Source organism: Tympanuchus pallidicinctus, unplaced genomic scaffold, assembly GCF_026119805.1.
Source record: "Tympanuchus pallidicinctus isolate F22 unplaced genomic scaffold, pur_lepc_1.0 scaffold8, whole genome shotgun sequence".
Classification (NCBI taxonomy): Eukaryota; Metazoa; Chordata; class Aves; order Galliformes; family Phasianidae; genus Tympanuchus; species Tympanuchus pallidicinctus.
In genome coordinates this window covers 11,155,955-11,171,517 of record NW_026294802.1, presented here as the reverse complement: position 1 = coordinate 11,171,517, position 15,563 = coordinate 11,155,955, and the positions used below count along the sequence as shown (strand labels likewise).

Sequence of the window (15,563 nt, the reverse complement as noted above, 5' to 3'; positions counted from 1 at the left end):
TAAGCCCTATCCCATGTCCTCTACTGCTCATTGCTATTTCCCCTAAACAGCACTGGGTGAGTTAAGGAGATTAGCCTTTTCAAGTAGCTGTTTGTCACAGCAGAACCACTCTCTAGGAACTTAAAGGGAAATGTTTCCCTGCACTGAATGAGAAAACACACAAAGTTAATATAGTACTCCAAACATTAGGCTGGATGTGACCTAGTTTCTGTTCTTGCAGAACAGAGTGGGAGGAAACACAAGCCCGGGGCTTGGCATCAGAACTACTTTCCTTCCATTTCAGCAAATGCCCGGCACTTTGAGAGCAGCTCTGGTTCTCTCCTCTCACTCAGCACCTAGAGCTTTGCCTGCCCAGTTTGCACCTGGCAAACCAAGAATGCACACCCTGACCCATGCACAGGGCTGGAGTGCTGCACTGCATGGAGGCACAGGAGGCATGCTGCCTTCTCTCTGGGGGAAGATTAATGGAGATCGGGCACAGAATAATGGACAAACACATTCCAGATTTATTTCCTCCCCTGTTCCTGACCACTCTTGTCATGAGAAGAAGCAGACTCCAAACAGGCTGCTATAATGCTCAAGCCCCATACTAGCACAGTTAGCACACAGAGAAGCCATTCACTGCTCTTCCCTTCAAAGGCTCATAAACCTTGGAAAAGAAAGATGTTTAAACTGTGGACTGCACTATGGCAGAGTGCAAAAGAGAAGCTGTTGGAAGCAGCAGACAAACACTGCCCTAGAGACTTAGCTAACGCTCTGCCAAGCAGGAGTGAAGATGGCTGCTGGTAAAAACTATGCTGCCCTGCAGCGCAGGATATGCTGTGGAGCCAAAATGGCCCCGGAACCTGCAGGATCCCCTATCACGTTCCAGATGAAGGATGGAAAATAAGGGACTGCTCTTACAGTGTGTTTAGCACACACGATTTGACATAAAAAGCAGCTGCCCTATTTTGCAGTTGCTTAGGCAGCAACAATCTTAACTGGCTTCAGAGAAGCTCTGAGAGCCTTGGCTTTAGGCCTGGGCTGGCTTGAACTTACCTTCCCCATCCTCACCCACAAACCTGCTGGGAAACCCCCTGCAAATTACCACCTCCACAGAAGTTCAGGAGGCGCAGCTGCGGTCAGTTTAAGCAGCAGCACATGAAAGACACATTTCTTACAGTGGTATCTCTGATGAGGCAGAGAAGCAAGGGCACCTGCACTGACCTATACTCCGTATGTCAATGGTCACATCCACATATCCATGCTCAGCACTGTGGTACATGGCCTCCTTCAGGGCTTTCAGTTTGGCCTTGCTGTTGCGGCTGGCACAAAGCGGAGCTGCTGCAGAGTCAGGTAAGTCTGTCCCCTCGGCCAGTATCTCCTCCAGCGACAGGATATCACTCTTCTCCTTCTCTGGCTGAGCAAGTAGCTTACGGAAGACATTCCTGGCAATTAAGCATGACAAAGAGAGGGAGACAGGGAAAGAGAGAGCAGGAGAGTAGTTAGTGGTGATGATACTTGGTGCGGGACACTTATCCAGCAGGCAGGTCAGAAATTACTCCAATTAACTGAATAGTTTACAGCAGTCCTAGAGCAAGCACCACTCCTGATAGCCCACCTGTTAACCCACCAGACCACGAGTGCAAGACGCTGCTGTAATGACAGCAACTATACAGATGTCAAACAAATGGCAGGAACTTTGTGGGAACACAAACCCATGAGCTAAACGTGACTCTCACGTGTCTCATGACTTCTGGAACCTGCCCCACCATCAGGTTAAGGTTGAACTGCCTTAGGACAAGCTCTCAAGGCTTTCACCAAGGAAGGAGAAGAAGGCCACTTGACAAGGGAGCTGTCTGGAGCTACTGAAAGCACCACCACTCAATTAACACTCAAAGCAGTTTGGGAAAGCTAGAGCAACTAGACATTTCAACAAGGCCAGCCAGGGCAGGTTCAAGCACATCAGGGACTGCTCTGGCTGGGTGATCAAATCCGGGCCATGACACACCAAAGACCAAATTCAGCCAAACACTTGGTACCTTCAGGTTCATAGCAGCATAAACTCATCAATCTCAAAGGAGTTGCTCTTGGTTTCCACAACTATAAGAAAAGCCAAGCTGGCCACCATCCCACCTCCATCATACTCCGACATCCTCCCCACAACTGCTTGGAACCTGGCATGGGGTGGTAGCAGGCCATGGGGCGTATCAAACAAATGCTGGTTTGGGGAGAGAGGGAAGGAGAAGGGAGCCAGTGTGGGTAGTGAAGAAGTTGGAGTTTAAGAGCCAGTTCTTAGAAATAAGTTGTGGGTCTGTGACGTGAACAGGCAGCAGCCAAGCCTTGGAGAGCCTCAAGTTCTCCTCAGGCACGTGGCTCCCACTCAGAGGAGCTGGCACCAAGGCCTGAGCAATAAATGTAAAAATTGTCCTGCCTGTCCTCCCAGATATCCCTTGCAGGCTCCAGATGGGCAGTGTTGTTTGAACCCACCCTGACATGCCATGAGCATGTTGTTACACTGGCAGCTCTTCTCTAAGCAAATAGACGGTAGGTACTGTCTCTAACCTGTATCTATGTTCCTCTGGATGGCTACAATCAGAAAAGCAGGAACGTGAAGATCATAATACTAATCCATTACACTGCAGTAAACTCCTGAACATTGCAAGATCATGCATGCCAGGTGCTCATTTCATTACTTCCTTTAAAAAAAATTGCAGCATACAGACAACATTAAAGCACACAGGACTTTACAGTAAACACAGATGCAGAAACTCTGTTCGATGACAACAAAGGCTGCAGCAGTACAATCACAATTCAACCCAAACCTCAGAAATATGTCAAGAAATTCAGAAGGAATGTCTTTGGCATTCCCACCATCACATCAGCTACTATTTAACAAACATCACATTGCAACACACCACAAGGAGTATCCTTCCTCTTTTTTCAATCAGATACAAAAGAGCAGGTTGTACCACCAACTGGTTAAATTCACATGCTAGCAAAAAGCCTTACATCTCTGCTCAGTTGGTGGCTTGTTTGATTGTTCATGCAGAACTTTCACCCATCTGCTCAAACCAGACTCCCAGGAAAAAAAACAACCATGTGAGGGATGCCACTAGACTTGTTCCCACTCTACCTGTGTCCATGCGCAGCAGCCTGACTGAAAGAGTTCATGTCACCTTGTGGAGTCATGGAAATGCCATTCCTGTACATTGTTCCTATCATAGGGTCAGCTCCTCGCTCCAACAGCAAACTGACCAGTTCAAAATTTCCTGCAATTCAAGAGAGGCACTTTTACTTCTTTTAAAACCCACTGCTTACTCATCTAAACCACAGATCTCAACTGAAGAATTTATAACAGAGGGAGGAGAAAGTCCTTACCGGCAGCTGCTGCTAACTGTAAAGGAGTTTCAGAGTAGTTTTCCTCTCCGTGCTCCAAGGAACCTTCTACTTTTGCTCCAGCATCCAACAACAACTAGAAAGAAAATTCACCATTTAGAGCAACTGGGGGAGCCACAGTGTTCAAGAGTTCATGAACAGTGACGAATGAGAGTCTAATGCTTCTCATTATCTGCAAACCAGATACAATGGAGACAAGTGACATGCAAGTTCTGCCCATTATTTTACAGAGGCAAATTGATTCCTTTTTTCGCTCATTTTACATTGCCAGACACCAGGAGCACTGGTGTCCAAGCTCAGAGCCAAAAAAGTGTAACCAAGTGTTTTTGAATGGGAAATGCAAATAAGGTCGGTGTTAGGAAGTAATGCACTGAAGATGGAAATACTGAATATCAGCCCAACAAGCATCCTTCCTTTGTGGTCTTCTAGAAGCCGAGGACCAACTTAAAATGGAACAGATTTCAATTGCCTCCATCTTTTTTATAAAGACATGGCCAAAGAAAGGCAATCATTAAGAACAAATCGCAGCAATGAATCCAAAAGCTGTGGTTTCCATCGGGTACACATCCACATGAATAGTGACAACGCTGAGAACAAAAGTGGCCAAGGAGAGCAGGATAGAGCCTGCCCTCTAGCCGCTCTTGGCCATTTATATCTTTAGGCTTTCAAAGTTTTAACAAAGCTTCGTTACATGTGCCACAGACACAGCTGTTTTGAAGAATAAACCTTCTTGACTTTAAGATGCCAAAGCAGAGAACTAGCATATCCCACGCAACGCCTTGCTCGGGTAAGGAGACTGAGAGCTTCTCCCCCTTTGGGACAGAGCGATGGCTGTGGCTGTCTGCCTCTCCCCACCAAGGCAGCTGTCTGGTATTTGTTAAGAGTATTAGAGAGTAAGAAAGTGTAATGAATGAATAGACAAACACACAAAACAAGTGGTCAGGAAGGAGCACAAGGAGTTGTCAGACTTTCTTTGGTGCAAGTTTGCTTTAAAATTGTCCTATTTAAACCTCATATTGGTTAAGGTTTGAACACCGTATTTGTTATATAATAGGTCTATTATATATCAGTACACTCTCGAAGAAGCAGAAGTAACCAATATGAGTATGACAAGAGGATACTGGTTTGAGATGGGTGTAATTGGAACTAAAGAGGAGAAAAAAAAGAATGAGATGCAGGTAGGGAAATACAATAATACCTGAACTACAGGAATATGTCCATGCAACACAGCAAATGTCAGAGCTGTCCAATGGCGGGTCTCAGGGTGGACGGATGGGTATTTATGAGCAGTACTGACAACCTACAAACAAATTAAAGTTATTTTTTAAAAAGTGTAATAAAATCAACCTGCCTGAAAGCCAGGCACGTGAGGGAGTAAGTGAAATAGAAAACCTGGGAAAGGTGCTTTAGAAAATGATTGTTTTCATTTTTTTTCCAGCAAAAAAATTTCTTAATACTAAAACTGTTCATGCTGGTTTGACAGCTTGAATAGCGTTATACCAAATGAAGTCTTTTTACCAACTACTGTAGCTCCATCTAAACCACTGGCCACCACTTTTGCACAAGGTCAAAACATCCACAGTTGTTTACAGCAGCACACGCTAGGGGAGCAGGGATGAATCAGGATGCTTATGGCTAAGGACCACTCCCACTGACTTCTGCAGACTGTGTATCCACAGCCCCAGCTCTTGGAATTGCTTCAGGCCCAAAGGAATTCTCTCCACATAAACTGGTATGACTTCTGTCATTGACATCAAGGAAGACAAATCACAGTCCCTGCCCTGGAGTTTTCCAGAAGTGCTTCCAGGCTCCTCCTCTTCCACTGGAGGGCAAATGACAGCTGAGAACTGATGGGGCAGTGACATTTCACAGATATTTTAAGAAAAGTCTTTTTTATTGCTTTCTCCTGTCTGAATTGAGTTAGAACAGAGCAGGGTGGCTTCAGATAAAAGAGATGCAAACTGTATTCTCAGAAAAAGTGGTATTTTTTTACATTGCTTCTTCCATTTTCTAAGGTTTTGTTCCTGCTTCCTCTAATGCAGTAATGTAGGAAAGATGAATAACCACTCTCTGCTTCAGTTTCCCTGTCTTAAAGATGGGGATATTAATATTGATGAGGTTCACAGAGATGGAAATATCTAATGAACATTTGCAATCTGAGCTTACACACTCAGATGGAGTATGATACTAAAATTCAAAATCTTGTTATTCATCTTAGAATGGGGACTAAAATCAAGAGTAAAAGATGCTTCACCTCTGTCTTATCAGCCAACTATGCTTTCACTAACTTGTCTGACATACTTTTATCCATGTAGGGGAGCAAAGCTAGTTATTAAATGCTTAGTTGCATGAGCAAATCACATTTCCAAGCACCACATGCAGCATTTTGTTAGAAGCATCAAACCAAGCCCTTGATCCTGAGAACAAGGGATGAGAACAAAATCTGGAGTCTGTACAGATCCCACAATTAAAGTGGATCTGCACCAAAGCCTGGTTGCATCACTCAGATTTGCCAAAGAGAGGGGGTAGAAGTGCCCTTCTCTCTTCTACAGTTCAGTAGAGACCAGCACATTGCAACCCTGGTGGAAGTGGAGAAGCCTGCTGGTGTCTGAGCAAAGGTGCAGGGATTCTTCAGGTCTGGGTTTGCTCAGGAGGAAGAGGATCAAGCATTTTGAGCCTAAGGATTTAGGCTGGGGGATAAGAGCAGCAGGGGAAGGTAAGTGTCCAGCATCTCCTCCTCCAGCATGAATTCCCACTGCTGTCTGGGCAGCCTGTGGCAAGCGGCAAAGAAAATGAAGTCATTTTAACTCCTTTGCTCCTTTTGATTGCAAGTCTCTTCAGTTGACATGATGTTTGCAAAAGACCTGTGGGTGGTAGAGCTTTTAAAACCTCAACTGAGATTTGCTGTGCATCTACAGGTCCCACTGACTCCAAAGTGGATTGCAGCTTCTCAGCACATCTGGAGATGAGTCCATTTTTGATAAACATGGGCAATCAAAAATGGAGGCACCCAGCATTTGAGGCTACTTTTGGAAATATATATATATATATAACTGATTTGCAAAGTGAAATAAGAAAAATGATGCAGGCACCTGATAGGGTATTTATTTTTGTTCATGGTTGATTTGCCTTTTTTTGCCGTAATTGCCCAATTTGCACAGTTGGTTGTGGTGTGCACAAATCATCTTCTAATTGCACACCATAATTACTCATAGTTCTTGTCCCAAAGTGTTTTCATTTGATTTGAGAGCAAACACTCTACAGAAATGAATCAGGGAGGTTCAAATTTCTCACTGGAGCTGTTCTTTCAGATGTCAGCAGTTTCAGGAAGACAAAACTGTTTAAATTTACATTTGGTTCAAGTCTGGAAGATTACTGGCCCAATTGGAAGGGCCAGGATTTCTGCTCCTAGTGATAACTAAATAATGCTCTGAGCTGTAGGATCAAAGCAGCAGGAGAGATCAGCCCATGCTCATCCATTCTTTGGTCTGTCTGTCTACAGTGCAAACAAGGGTTCAAATGCTCAGTTATCGCTGGATCCGAGGGCAGCTCACTTCAATTGTGGAAAGGAAGAGGTGAGAGTGGACTCCATGAGGAATCATCAGCTGATTTCACACAAGACACCAAAGAGCAATAAGATAGTAACAGCTATCAGTCACGTACAGGTGACATCTATTTCTGCTTTTAAATTCAATGTTTTAGAAGTGCAAAATGTCTGGCTGAAAGCAGCACCTACAATTTATCAGCTCATTCAAATCCAAACAGAACAGATGGAACACAGATAAGTGAAGCAGACAGCTTAATTTACTCATGACCTCCACAAATTGAAACTGGAACCATTAACAAATAATTCTCTTGTGGATTTTCAAACAGCTTTTTAAAAAATGTACATACCTGCATTGCATTGAGTCGGACCACAATCTGTTTGGTGGACAGATTGTAAGTTTTTGATGTGCATTCATCAAAGAGACATTAATATTCTGGAAGCTTCAAGCTCCTCAGTTTTCAGACCAAAGCATTTCATAAAACAAAGCAGGGGACACTGCACTTGTGTGCTGGGGATGCTTAGAAGGAACATCCCAAGACATACAAACGCACAAGCTGTACCAGGCTATCAGACAGACATTTCTATTACCCTCTTCATTTTTCCTCAGCTGAGATTCAGGGATGTCTTCCATTACTATCAGAGCTGTGCTCTGTGCTAATGCTAATGCCCATTTTCATTTGCAGTATGTAAATACAACTATCTAATTACCTGTGGGGTAAGTCCGATGACTTGACCCTTTCTGAAAAGTGAATCCAAATGTTAACCTAATGCAGTCTGATTTCACACATTTCAGATGGTGTTGTCTAGGAAAAGATAATTTTATCTCTATTTCTTGGGATTTTCCCTCTGCTACTGTTTCAGGGGGTAGTTTAAGATGTCAACAAACAACAGAACAAAGATACAACCAACAAAAAGTCCTCACCTCAGCATTCAGATCTGCTCCAGCATCTAGCAGCATCTGCACCATAGCCTCATCACCCCTGACACAAGCATACATCAGTGGAGTCATGCCCTAGTCATTTTTTGGAGTTAAAAAACAAAGGAATTGACAAATTTAACACAGAACTCTTCTGATTTTTTAAAAATAATTAGTTAAGTATGTATCATTAAAACTAACAGTATGTATTTAATGAAATCCATTACCTCTGTTACAGTCATGCCCCTCAGACTAACAAAAGCAAACCATTTTGTAAAATCTCCATTTTCATTGTCACTTTGGCTGCTTTGTTTCCCCGTTACCCTTGACATTCTCAATATAGCCACTGAAATAGCATCTGTAAGCCTCACCTCCATGTTTATGTACAAAACTCAGCATCTTTGCCTTTTCTGTGGGACCCCACGGAGAAATGTTCTTATCAAAACAACCATACACCCACTGATAGTTTTAAAAAATGATGATCTTGATCAGTTATCTATGATCACTGTTTCTTAAAATCTAACTTTTCAATTACTGACAGAGCCTTTAAAAACATACAAAGCTCCTCTTATGACAAAGTAAATTTGGGCAAGTTTTTTCCATATGGATACCATAAGAGGCTGGAGATGCAAATGCTTTGTATTGCACTCTCTGGTAAACAAAGACTTAACTTTAAATGAAATGCTAAACAGTTGCTGTCTCTAGGAAGGCATGTCCCTGTTTGGAGGAGAACTAGATTAACTGACCCCTCACAATAGAACACAATTTGTGTTAGTCTAAAATACCTGCAGCACCTGGTCACCGTCTCCCTTGAGATAAGTATTATTATGGTTGTGGTAATGCATCTAGATGAAACGATGAAAAAATCATTAAATCTACCATAAATTATAATAGAAAAGGCTGCTTATTAAATACAGTAGGTGATGCTGACCAACAGCCACCAGTTGTTTTGCACTACATTTACTGCAGCATGTGGCTACCTCTGATGTGTGTTTATAGCCTCCCTCAAGGTTCTCTGGTAAAATTCCAGTCAGCTGGCAGCAGGTTCACTGTTTAATCTGAGTGCTGCCACAAAGTGAAATTATTTTCAGAGGCACAGGAGGTGCCCAGCATGGCCAGACACAGAGCCATGCCACTGCTCTTCCTGTCCAGAGCCCAATACCATTGCTTTTGCTGAACTACCCATTTTTCCTGCTTGCACACTGGGTTGAAGGTAGCAGGCACTTGCATGTGGAAGGACTGTAGAGAAAATAAAACTTATGGTTTGTTTCTGCAAGGTAGACACAGTTCCCTTTAAATGCAAGGAGCAGAACGCTTTTGGAGATACAGCAAAAGGGAACAAGAAATTTGAGCCTCCTTCTGTTATTAAGAAACAACTTCATCCCAGGCAAGGACAGGTATGGGTGACTTGAAGTTATTTGCAAGGAGAATTTGAAACAACTTCAGCTACAATCAGTGGCAGAATACTTCTTTTGGTAGTTAATAAACAGTACCAGAGAACATGAGTCCACCAGAGCTACAAAAAAAACTGCTTGAGCCTTGAAACACAGTGACTGGTTGGTGGATTAAAATTAAGGTGACTTAAATTATTATTTCAAATTCTCTAAATGGTCTCAGTCAATGATCAAATCAAGCATTTAGCACACAACTTTGAAAACCTGCATGACCCAGCATTTGCACAGCCAGGAGCCCCATGGCAACTCCTGTGTGTCACATATGGCTTCTGGACCCACTGAAACTGATGAGACTTACCGTTGACAAAAAGGGGCCCTGAATGTCATGCTGTGGTATCAGGGTTTTACAGTGTTTCCAAACTCCACTCCTCTTGCACTGCTGTCCCTCCTGCCTATCTCCAGCCTTGATCTGCAGCTCAGCCTTTCAGCATCCCTCAAACCACTCTCTTTGCACATGGGAGGAATGGGATTTTAATGAGCCCACCATTACCACTCTGTGCACACAGGGACATGGTAACAACATGAAAAATCAACACTAGGGCACATTAGGGTTTTGGCAAAATAAAAATGACTCTTTTTCTTTCAGCCTTGTATAACTTCCGGCTCTGTCCTGCAAGATGTGGGATATCTGGTTCAGGGAGGGATATAAGAAAACTTTCACTCAAATGGGATGTAAGCATGTGTTCAGAGTTAAGCATGTGATTAAGAACTTTGATTCATCAAGGCAGAATGTTTCCAGCTTTCAGCCTGGAGGACAGAGGAAATATGCTGCAAAAAGTTTCCAGATTCAGACTAAGTTAAAATAATAATGATTTTTTTAAAGTATAATGTTTGAACATTAGAATGGGCTCTCTAACACAATATTTTTTGCAGAGAGCACTGCCCTCTTCTAAAGCTTCTCTCAAACAAATCCACAATACTGACCCAAACTGAAGCTCCTGAACTCTGGAGCAGCTTTCTTTTCAGAGGAACTAAACCAACTCACAACCCTACCATGACTTTCATCTGGGGGCATCAGAAGATTCACGGAAATTCCCTTCAAAAGGAAACCATAATATCTGTGTCCATTGTTGCCCTCACGGGAATGGGGAATGACCTCCCCAGCATCACAGTCCAACAGACTGCTGCCAGCAGGCAATTGCAGAGGCAGGTTTATCCCTCAACACAACCACTGGCCTCATGGAGAAGTAACTCCAGAGAAATCTAGGTTCTTCTGTAGGTGGATATTGGCCTAAGACTAATGGAGAGGTAACGTTGCAGAGAGGCTTTCACATCTAGAAGACCAGTTCAAACAGGGCTCAACTCAGAGTGCCAGCGATTAACCTTCTCCTGCTGGGGTGGTGTATGTGAAGTGTGTTGAAAATCCCAGGGCAGTTTCTCTTGGAAGATGTCCACCTCACAAAGCTCTGTCCCACATTAAAACCGCTTTAAGTATTCAGAGCAAGACTAAGCTCTCTTCTGATCTCCTGGCTTCAACTGATTCACTTTCCTGTTAAGAAGATTCCAGGAGACATTCACCCTCACTCTGAGTTACCTAAATTCTAAATAATCACTATGACCTGATATGACCAAACTTAGTTTAGTTGTTCACCTAGTGAGGCTTTAGCTCACTTTTGCAAAATAATTTTGCAAATTTAACTCACTATTTTGCAAAATAACGCAGGGAAAGCATTAAGGTCCTACCTACATTTAGTTGACATTTGGGTTCATTTGCTTTGATAAACAGAAAAAAACTCTCATGTTTCATTTCTTCTTTGCATTTCTGTCTTGTTACCTGTTCACTCATGCTGTTAATCCCATCCGGCCCTAGCAAGGCTATGGCCTGTTTCACCAGATCCGTTCGGCCACAGTTGAGCATCCGGAAGCCCAGGTCCTGCTTGAACTTCGCTTCAGTGGCAACTGCATCCAGTTTCCGAGATGCACAAAAACAGTCGTCGATCCTGTGAACGTGAGAAATAAAGTCCCTCAGAGGACAGTCAGAGGACAGACCTTGCTGCCCTTAGGAAAATAATACTCTGCCCTATCTTTGAAGGATGTAGGTCATGCACACCATTCATTCTCCTTTGACCTCTATGCCCAAGGAAAGTGCTGAATGGGAAATGCTAATGCATGCTAATGGAGACTGCCCTTGGTCTATCTTTCATGGGACAAATTACATATTTTCTTTTTTTTTTGTTGGGAAAAAAAAAGAGCGCTTTCACTTGATTTTTTTCCCCTCTGGAATTAACACACAGCACGTTCTCACTGCAAGTTCTCCCTCTGCATGGTGAGGTGATCCAGTCCCCTCAGTTACTGAAAAGTTTCAGTGGCTTCAGTTAGCTTTGAACTAACATCAAATGGATGTATCATCATTGACAATACAACAAAGAGAAAACAACATCATTCCAAACACCTTCAAGTGTCTTACAAGCACAGCCCCAGAAACAGAGGTGCCTCTGCAGAGCAGAAAACGCAAGTCCTGCAGACAAGTAGGGCACCGTGTGATCAGGAAAGAGAAAAGCATTTTTGCCAGGTAACTGTGGCAAAATATCATGCATCCCCACTGGCTGTGCATAACAAACGAGATATCACTCTTTTCAGATCTTATTCAAAAGATCCACAAGCTGTAAGCTGCTCAAGATCTCCATTTCAAATGGATGAAGGGCTAGGAGTTATTTAGCCAAGATGTGAATCTACAGCTCCAGAGAGAGCAGGCAATTCAAATCTGATGTTTACTTAACTCGGTTTCATCTTATTAAAAGACAGATTTGCTTTTCTTTCATGCTGAAGAGTGTCTGGGTACAGGGTGGAGTCCAAATCCACAGTGCTTTTGGTGTGAAGTTGGATAAAGAACTGGAAAAACAACACTTTGATTCTTCAGTGACACCAGGTCAGAAAACAAGGGGCTACTTATGAATGAAAAACAAAATCAAGATCAAAAGTGAAAACTGCAGATAGACAGCAAGCACTTGTTTTCTATTTCACATGAAAAAAAATGGAGAGAATAAAAAAGTATATAAACAGAACATCATTATCATTTAATTTTCTTCTTCAAAGTACTGTATCGGTGCTTTATAAAATATATAAGACTGCTTAATATTTAACAGCAATATGCAAATAATACTCTATATAGAAGCAGTGGTATGTATTAACAGGTACTGTTCTTCTTTCAGCAGAGGAAAGAAAATTAAACTGGAAATACAAAGTATTTTGATCAAAGCTTCTGCAGGGCTAAGAACTGAAGCTGGCATCTGGGCCTGAGCTTGCTCTTTGCCTTGCTGGGCTGTGACTGGATTGGAAGCCAGTGGATATTTTGGTGCTGTTCACTTTACACGCTCAGTTTTGGCTTTATCTGCTGAAAAGTCGATGTCCTACAAAAGCAAATGAAGCAAGCTTGGAGTACCATTATTTGGGGGGAAAAAACAGAATGACACTTCATCACAACAGCATGCCATACAACACACAACCACAATAATACCACTGTAACAACAGCAACCAGATCTGCAGAAGTAATATGCCTACAAAGGAGATGAACAAAGAAAACCATAACAGTGCTGTTTGTTGCACAGATGTTTTTTGAGCAATTTTTAAGGAAAAAGAAAAGCCAGTACAGATATGCAGGGCTGAGCTCGATAACACAGCGATCCACAGGAGCAATTGCTGCTTCTACATGTTCACGCTGTATGGCACATTTCTGGCACAAGAGCTACACAGCATTTGGTACTTGCTACCCCCATAGTACAGGATACTAGAGATATCTGTGCTCTCCTTTAACCTACAACTAAGACAAAGCATGCTCACAAGTAGGTGTTGGGATTTACAGTGCCCAGAGGGAATGCCTGAACCTCCCAGCTCCAGCTGGCCATTTCCGGATGACTGTGGGCTGAAAACAAGGTGGTTCCTCAGTGAAGCATGCCTCTGGAAAGATCTAAACATCCTCTGAGGACTGCAGAGATGTCTGCCACTATGAATCACTGATTGTGTCAAGCCACTGCTTCATCATTTGTACCAAGATATATAACATACACTGAATAAAATGGGTCAAAATCAGTGCTAGCAGAAACAGGCAGAGCTTCACTGACGTCAACCAGACTTGGTGCACGCAGAATGCCAGCTGATGATCTTCTCTTCCCCAGAAATATGACTTTGACCTGAGTTACACACCCACACAAGAAAGGAAGAAGGAACAAGGGCCTACCTTATTTATTTCGTATGGGCTGCCCAGAGTTCTGCTCTGGTATGAATTCAGGCAGCATCTACTGCTCTGTAAGTGACTCCTCTGAAAGCTGGAACTGATACCCTAGGAGCACACCAGTTCACCTGCTCAGAGCCTATAAAGGGGGATTTTTTAACACTCATACTGTGTATCAGCCAATTAGTACTCCTCAATCAGCTATGGGGAATAAGTTTTGGTTCAAGGCTATAGCTTTGTGAGCAGCTGTGTAAACACTGCAACAATCCGCATTCAGAGCAGTGTCTGAGTTGCAAGGCTGCTGGATAACACTGAAGACATGCCATCCAGACCATGTACTACAAAGCAAGAAGCCACAACTTAGTACCATTACCGGTTGTCAGTACCCCCAAAAGGGTCCATCACAAGTGGGTTATAGTTCTGATTTATGGAACAGTGGCAAGACTGGACCCAGATCATTGCTGCTCCCACCATTATCATATATTGACTAATAAAATGACTAAACTGGGGTGTTCAATAAAACAAGAACATGACATAAGGGAATGGAATGGAGAATGTTTCAGAACAGAAAGCATAGCAGCAACAAAAAATGCCAGAGAGATGAGTGAGTTAAGGAAAGGAGATTTAACATGTACAGATATAAAGCAGTGAAGAGACGGATCAAAAATGATCAGGAACTACAAGTACAGAATAGGAGAATACAGCATCATTTTTAACACTGGAAAAAGCCAACTGGGAAGATGGTACAGCAGACAGAGCAAGCAGCCACACTGCAGAATGAAAATGAAAGAAAGTGAAAAAAAAACCCAAAGCCATCAAAAATGAGCCCTAAGACAACCCAGCACTGCATTTGCTCCCAGGTCCTTTTTCTTACCAGAAACTGTGCAGTGCTAATTCCAACAGTGAAGTACGAGTGCGGGTCTCTGCTCCATATTACAGTAATGGATGTTCTCCCATCACAGACAACACAGAGACTCACAAACATTAAAGAATGCAAGATAAAAGAAGGAGGAGAGCAGGCACCAAAGCTTGATGCATTCAGACTTCCCATCTTTGTAATGTAATGAATATACTGACAAGCAATGAAGAGGGAGGGAAGGGATGGGAAAGAAGTTTGAAAGATCAGGTTGACTAAGGTCAGCTAAACATACAGAGTCACTCTTCAGAGTTGTGAAGCTGTGCCTACAAAGAAATGGAACTGGAAACGTCCCCAGCTGCACAGTCAGTTTGCAGCCCTTTTGCCAAGAAGTATTTGTGATCTTTCCAGTCGCACAGGATGCTGACACCGGCTTGACAGCTGGATGTCCCCTCCAAGGCCACCTCAGTTTGTTGCCAGATCTGCCGGCTGCCAGTGCTCACAGTTTGTCCTTTTTCAAGTCCTCACCTGGCTTCTTTATCATCTGGGACAGCTATGAGAGGAGCAGATCGCAGGGGCAGTGCTCTCCCCCTCTTCTTGCTGAAGACAGTTCTGGGATGGCAGGATCCATCCAGGGCTGCCAGCTTCAAGGGCTCTGGCAGATGATGTAGTCCCCATAATTCAGGGCTTCAGTAACACAGCCTACAAGCTCACTATCCTACATCAAGCAAATTACTCTTATATTCAGTAAAAGAAAAACTAGAAGGCAAAATTTTCTTGATTTTATTTTTATTGCTAAGCCTCAACCACGTTTTGGAATTTTTTTTTTTTAAAGAGGTTTGCTCCCAAATTTCTTTTAATTCCTCACCAATATTTCTTCTACAGCAGTTACCTTCAAGATCGCTACCGTGTTGCCACTGCATATACAATTAACTTCACTATGGCATCATATGGGCAATGCCATGGTAACGTTAATTATTTGTGACTGGCCACTGTCAAATTCTGCACGGTGCCCATGACATTCTATCCTAATCCAAAATACTCACACTTCTGACAGGAGCCAAAGGTAATCTTCCTCATTTATAATGGCTCCCAGCAGCAGAGCAAATTATTTTTGTCTTTTCCCAAACTCACATTAGGGCGATGGAATGCAGCATTTCTACGGCAGCTGTTACAAATGTAAAGTTTTGTCATTTTCATTTGGAGTGGCTAAGAAAGGGTCTGTGCTGATCTTTAATAAG

At 42.9% G+C, this 15,563-nt stretch overlaps 1 protein-coding gene across 3 annotated transcripts in view; it reads right to left on the bottom strand.

Annotated features, from left to right (window-relative positions):
• Positions 1–15,563, bottom strand: part of ABTB3 (ankyrin repeat and BTB domain containing 3) — a 180,411-nt gene that overhangs the window by 34,865 nt on the left and 129,983 nt on the right. For 2 of the 3 annotated variants that reach the window (XM_052669011.1, XM_052669013.1), the window contains 6 exons: positions 11,070–11,235; positions 7,848–7,937; positions 4,577–4,678; positions 3,361–3,454; positions 3,116–3,251; positions 1,207–1,427 (listed from right to left, as the gene is read on the bottom strand). In XM_052669011.1, coding sequence (XP_052524971.1) covers positions 1,207–1,427; positions 3,116–3,251; positions 3,361–3,454; positions 4,577–4,678; positions 7,848–7,937; positions 11,070–11,235 — 809 coding nt within the window. The remainder of the gene's footprint in view (positions 1–1,206; positions 1,428–3,115; positions 3,252–3,360; positions 3,455–4,576; positions 4,679–7,847; positions 7,938–11,069; positions 11,236–15,563) is intronic. The other variant, XM_052669012.1, reaches the window with a different exon arrangement.